Source organism: Octodon degus, unplaced genomic scaffold (assembly GCF_000260255.1).
Source record: "Octodon degus isolate 3935 unplaced genomic scaffold, OctDeg1.0 scaffold00014, whole genome shotgun sequence".
NCBI lineage: Eukaryota > Metazoa > Chordata > Mammalia > Rodentia > Octodontidae > Octodon > Octodon degus.
This window is the reverse complement of record NW_004524590.1, coordinates 21,890,947-21,897,647: the sequence shown is the minus strand read 5'-3', so window position 1 is coordinate 21,897,647 and position 6,701 is coordinate 21,890,947. Positions and strand designations below refer to the sequence as shown.

Here is a 6,701-nt window from a genome sequence, read left to right as displayed (position 1 = left end):
AACAAAAAAGGGGGATATGTTGGGAACCATGGAAGCTGGAAATTGGTCCATGTACGAAAGCAGGAGTAGGCCTCAGTGCTTAAGCAGTCAAGCTACCTCAGTCTGGAGATAAGCATCCTGACTGGTTAATGTCAGCTATTAGTCACTAGGCAATCTTGTGTCATGTTTTACTGATTTTACAAAGGTATAAATAAATACCCCTACTGTGCTGCTGGGGCTTGTCTCACCAGCCAGGTAGATGGGCCACCACCTGACCCAGCTCTCGTCTTCTCTATCTTTTCCTCATTCCTGCTGCCTTTTCTTTCCGGGTACAATGGATCGCTCTGAAAGACAAGTGGATCCCTACAAACTGCATAGTTAGACCCTGTCTCAATAAGTAACTAAATAAATAAATTGTATTTTTTTTTGTGTGTGTGTGGAACTGGGATTGAACTCAGGACCCTGCATTTGCCAGGCAAGCGCTTAGTCCACTGAGCTATCTCCCTAGCTCATAAATAGCATTCTTAAAACTTGAATTGCTAGGACTTTTAAGTGCTTTTCATCATAAAGAAATGAGATTTAATCTAAACACTATACAATATATACATGCATTGAAACTTTAGTTTTTTGGTGGAACTGGGGATTGAACTCAGACCCTTGTGCTTACCAGGGAAGCACTTATTCCACTAAGCCATCTCCCTGGCCTTTTTTTTTTTGTGGTACCAGGGATTGAACTCAGGACTTTTTGCTTGCCAGGCAAGTGCCTATTCTACTGAGCTATCTCCCTGGCCCCCATTGAAACTTTATATGTCACCCAATTTGCACAATTTTTATTTATTTTTATTTTAGAGAAGGGTCTATAGGGTGTTCAGGGTCTCACTGCTAGATGGGACTTATCGTGATCCACCTGTTTACAGCCTCCCAAGAGCTGTGATTACAGGCATGCATCACCATGTGCCCAGTCTCAACTGTGGTCTCAGTGTGCCCCAGGGGTGGCGCAGGCACTGCAGGCCTGGGGATTGAACCACTGGCCCCTGCGCTTACTTGGCAAGCATTTTAATCTGCTGAGCTATTTGGCTGGCCCAATTTGCACAATTTTTATGTTGTTTTTTTTTCCAAAATTTTATTGATAAACAGCAATGAGACAGTTTCAAATCAAATCGGAATGTGTTTTTTTATATACCAGTTAAAAATAAATTTTAGTAAGCTGGGTATGACAGTGCTTGTTTTGAAGGCTGAGGTAGGAAGATCACAAACACAAGGCCAACCTAGGGAACCTAGCAAAACTGTGTCAAAACAAGACAGGGCTAAACATGTAACTTAGTGGAAAAGCCCAGCATTCAATTTTCATTACTGAAAATAAAAAGTAGTAAAAAAAAAAATTCAGTCAACATAGTTAGAATCAAATATTCTAAAATCAAAAAACAAAAATCAGAAACACCTATAGCCATGCATTCATTCACTCGCTTATGAAAATCCACTAGGAATTAGCAGTTGTACTTAGTACTGATGAGGTGAGACAGTCAGAAAAGTGCTCTGCCTTTGCAACTATCCAAGCCAGTAAGGGCAGGCTTGAATGAGTACCTGTGAGTGATTCAATATTGAAGGCCATGGGAAGGGTACTCTACAGTGCTGTGGAAGTGTGTCTTAAGACCAAATGCTCTAGAAGTCAGAAGACAGCCTGGCATCCTGGCACACACCTATAATCCCAGAACTCAGAAGGCTAAGGCCAGAGGATCATTGTGAGTTTGAGGCCAACCTGAGCTACAAAGTCAGTTCAATGTCAGCCTGAACTACATGTGGAGACCCTGTCTCAAAAAGATGAGAGGGGGGCCAGGGAGATGGCTCAGTGGAATATAAGTGCTTCCCTGGCAAGTGCAAGGGCCCGAGTTCAATCCCTGGCTCTGAAAAAAAAAAAAAAAAAAAAAAAAAACTATGTGAGCCAGGCATGGTAGCAAATGCCTGTAATCACACCACTCAGAAGGCTGAGGCAGGAGAATCATTGGAGACCAGCTTGGGTTACAAGGTGAGCTAGCTCAAGGACAGCCTGAACTGCACAGTGAAACCCTGTCTCAGAACAAAACAAAACAAAACAAAAGGTGTGAAGTTGGGAGATCAAAGGAGACATGGCTGCTAAAGTGATTAGTGCCATTAAAAAGAAACCAAACACTTTAAGGCTAAGAAGAAAGATGCCTTGAAGGAATCTCAAGAATGAGCAAGATCTGAACACCCATTGCAGATGACGAATGCCAAAGTATAAACATTTTACTTGAGAACTCCTGGACTCCCTACTTGAGGAAGGCCATCTAGGAAACTGATTTCTTGGGAACCATTTCATCATGCTCAGCTATCCAGGCACTCAGAGGTGGCTGCAACCATTGTTCAAGGGAGTCCGGCTATTGCTCTAGCTCGTGGTGTCCCTATAGTACTGGTTGCTCAGGCAGCATGCAGGTGTAAATTGTGAGATTAAGGCTTCATCTAGATTTCAGAGGAAGCCTTGGGAGATCAAGCAGTATGCTCCTGAGATGTGGGTGTGTGAAGCTGTAGATGAAGCTAAAGGTGTAGTAGAGACTCAAGCAAATTGGTGGTACCAGGAACACAGATCTGTTGAGAAAAGCTGCAGGCTGAGTGGAATCAGCCTCAGAGAAACAATGTGGGCTAAAGCCAGTGAGACCACAGGGATGGGGATGCCTAAACTTCTGGAGCTCACATCTTATCACCATGTGGCCTGGATGCTAAATATGGAGTTACAGGACCTTATGTTTGCTCTGAGGGATTTCAATTTTGCTTTAGTCTTATTTTTCTTGTTTTTTGTCTTTTTGAAACAGGGTTTCACTATGCAGTTCAGTGTAGCCCAGGCTGGTCTTGAACTCACAAGGATCCTCCTGTGTCAGCCTCCTGAGTGCTGGGATTACAAGTGTGCGCCACTACACCCAGCCCCAATACTATTCCATTCTACCCTTTATTTCTACCTTTTGGAATAGGAATCTTACCGTGTAACACTGGTTTTGGGATTCTATAACCTGCATTTTGATTTTTCAGGCTTTATAGCTAAGAGTTTGAGATTCAAGTTTGTTTGACTCAGAAGAGATTTTCGACTTTTGAGCAATGTTACAACTGCTGAGACTTTGGAGAAGTAAAATTTCAGTTGTATGCAGGATCACAGATATTAAGCAGAATTATGACCTTGTGTTTATTTGGAGCTAAAGCAGTTTTAAGGGGATGTATTTGGGGATTATGCTGGCAAGGGTTAAAATGCAGCAGTTAAGATTGTCACTTTGTTTTCAGAAGCATCTAGATTAGTAAAGCATACTTAGTGTGTCTGGGTGGGTCACGGGGGCATGAACTTGGGTAGTCTTATCCCTGGCTTTCTTCTCTGGCACTGTTCCCCTGCTCTGCTTCCCAGCCACCATGATGTAAGCAACTTTTCTCTGCCATGATGTTCCTGCCTTACAGCCAGAGCAGCATACAATGAGACTGTAAGCCAAATCATTTGGGGTTATCTGCTACTTGGCCCCAGCAAAAAGCTGACCAATATTGCAGACTCCTTAATTTGAGGAGGTTCTTAGGCAGCTCTAACTTCGGATCTCAAAAGTACAAGACTCATAACTGGGATATGCCTGTTTGTAGGGAGTGCTGGCATTCACTGGGACCACAGGAGACTTTGCAAACACTCTATAGTGCAAGTCTGTACTACAGCCTGAGAGCTCCTGATGTTCTTCAGTTTCACAGTAGCAGAGTCTGGCATGGAGCAAATTACACTAAAGGGAAGTTGCAGCTGGCAGTTTACACCTTTTAGATGTTCCACCAGGGTGAATCTGTTTGGCTGGCAATGGGGACAGTTATCTAGGATTCATTTGAGCTAAACCGGACAACCTGTGTGAAATGTGTAAAATAAAAACAAATTGTCTAACCAAACATAATGTACTATGCTAGCTGCTGATTATAAAGGTGTTTTTCATGAGAACAAAGACAAGCTAGGCCTAAATTTGTAAACATTTATTCTCTTGAACTGAAAAAGGCTTGCATCAGTACACATTGTACAGCCTTGCAAATTACACAGAAATTGAAAAGGTTCTTTGTTCATAAGTGCAATGAATCTTTGATGTCCAGGAATCTGCAAACAATGGAAACAATTCTAAACCACTTAAGAAGTCTCCAGCACTCATCAAATATTATTTTCTTAGGTGACAAAAAATCCACAAGGAGGGGAATTGAAAGTGGCAATTGAAAGTTATTGGAGGGACACTTAAAAAAAAGTGAGTGTTTACCTGACTTGGATGATTCCTATTCCCCTTTGAATTTAAGTGGTTTGATTAAGAGCATTAAGAACATAATTTACTTTACACTTAACATTCATACTATCTAAATGAATAAGGAAAGGACGCTACAGGGGAGTTTCTTATTTTCTGGAAAATGTTTCTATGTTTAGAGATTCAGGGGAAGAGTCATATTCCATTTGTGGGCATTTAGTGTCCTCAGCCCTCCAAAAGAACGTACATGGTTTTTGACTTGGTTATTCCACGCCTGCATTCTTTTTCCCCCAAATCCTAAGTTGGCTCACACCGTGCTGGCTACAAAAAGAAATACAGGTCGAAACTGGTTATAGTAATTTTGAAGAATAATTTGCTGTACAATAGAGCTTTGGATCTGATACAAGAATTCAGAAATATAAAACAAAATAACTATAAAAGTTAGGAGGCATTTGAACAGCATTTCCTTAGAAAAAGCTGCTAATTCTGTGTCATTCTGGTGTGGATTCCTATAATCAGGATAAAACGTGTATCTCTTTTTCCCCCTTTGCACTGGATCACTGGCCTTTTACCAACAGCTCTAGCTCAGGACCACATATCTTAGGAGTCTCTAAATGTTAACAGAAGCTCCACATACCAAGCCAACCAGAGAAGGGAGAGGGCAGGACAATCATAGAGGTAAAGGGTCCAAAGGTGGCTGTGTTACTGAGAACTTGCCCTTTCCAAAATGTGAAAGTCATAGTGCTTCTTGCTTGTTCTCAGCTTAAACTTGTTAACTGAGTTGATTTGTTTCTTCAGTGCATTTTGTGCAGCTGAAATGGAGGGGAATGTGGCTAAGACAGTGTACGTAGAGGCCAAGTCATTGGGCTTAGAACGTTCAGGGTTGACAGTGCTGTCCCCACTGCCACAGCAGAGGGCGTGACAACGCAGCTGCGGCTGCGACTGGGGGTCCCGGAGCCATCGGATCTTGGCACCAATTTTGAAGAGTTCCCCAAAAAGCTTTTCAGCTTCCATGCGAGTTATTCCATCTGGTAGTTCAGTAATTTCCAAGACTTTCCCAGTGACTAGAATGGAAAAAATGTAGAGTTAATACATCACTGTTGCCAAGAAAGTTGGGTAAAATGTATGCGGACCCAAACAGTCTGAGAAACAGAACAGAATTTTCTGAAAAAAATAAAAAAACCACAAAATTTTAATAGTTATAGTCTTTTAAATCATTGCTACGTAGGCCAGGAGTGTAGACTAATACCACTTTCACTGATAGATGCATCCATAAAATGAACCACTGAATAGCAGCTTCTCGAAACGAGGTGATCTTTTTTTTTTTTTTTTTTGTAGAACTGGGGATTGAACTCAGGACCTTGTGTTTGCTAGGCAAGTACTTATTCTGCTGAGCTATCTCCCCCGCCCAAACTAGGTGATCTAGAGCTGATATTTTTGTTACCATTGTCAAGGACACTAATTGCCTAGGCACCCAAGGCTGCTGAATAGAAGTTAGAAGTATAAACATGAAGGAACTTTACCAGAGAGGCAATACATTCATTCAGATGGTTTCCTAATGGGATTAAGGTCAACCTCTTATAAAGAAAGGGTGTTTAATTAATTTCCTCTGTCACCTCCATTCCTTGAAGCCCTTTCATCACTCCTAAAACCACCTGCACCTTAATATACATGTTCAAATAGTCAAAAGAACATGTTCAAGAATCATAAACTGAAGATAGCATGATTTCCTGGGACTTTTTCTTGCAGGACACTATGAAGTGGAAAACCTATTTTCATGGTGTGGTCTATCTTCAAAGGGACTTACCAGTTGACACTCACATCTAGTTGCCTCAGGACAGACATACCTGCTTCTCCTGCTCCAAGGTCCGTGGATGCAGCTTTTTTAGCTTGTCTCCTTCCCCGGTTTCCATGCCTGTTGCCTGACTGACCCTGGAAATCCACGAATATTTGAGGTTTTTTTTTTCTTTTTGCCTTTTTGAGACAGGGTCTCACTACACAGTCCAGACTGGCTTTGAGCTCACTTTGTAGCCCAAGGCTGGTCTCAAACTTGCAATGATCCTCCTGTGTCAACCTCCTGAGTGCTGGCATTATAGGTATGCACCACCATGCCTGGCTAAGAAGTTTTAAAATGCTGAAAAATGTGTTTGCAATGGCTAAACACTTAACACCTAAATGTTCTTTGCGTTTTGTACTTCAGCAGAAATAAGCCGATCCTATGTCATCTGGATTGTGCTCTGCAGGATGGAGTTTCTGTCCCCCATTGTGCTCACTCACCTGCCGAATGGCCCTCATAAGCAGGGCACTCTGACCCTCAAGGGAATAATTTCTCAGCCAAGGAGCCACTGTCTTTTCCCTTGATCAGCTCTTATTTTTTTTTTCCTATTTTTTTAAAGGAAGGGTCTACAGGGTGTTCACAGAGGTAGAGGGTCCAAAGGTGGCTGTGTTACTGAGAACTTGCCCTTTCCA

The 6,701-nt window shown here is 42.1% G+C and overlaps 1 protein-coding gene across 1 annotated transcript in view; it reads right to left on the bottom strand.

Annotated features, from left to right (window-relative positions):
- Positions 1-3,963: 3,963 nt before the first annotated feature.
- R3hdm1 (R3H domain containing 1) overlaps positions 3,964-6,701 on the bottom strand; it is a 213,253-nt gene continuing 210,515 nt past the window's right edge. Inside the window, exons 27-28 of the mRNA XM_023709688.1 lie at positions 6,080-6,164; positions 3,964-5,296 (exon numbers count right to left, since the gene is read on the bottom strand). Coding sequence (XP_023565456.1) covers positions 4,935-5,296; positions 6,080-6,164 — 447 coding nt within the window. The 3' untranslated portion in view covers positions 3,964-4,934. The remainder of the gene's footprint in view (positions 5,297-6,079; positions 6,165-6,701) is intronic.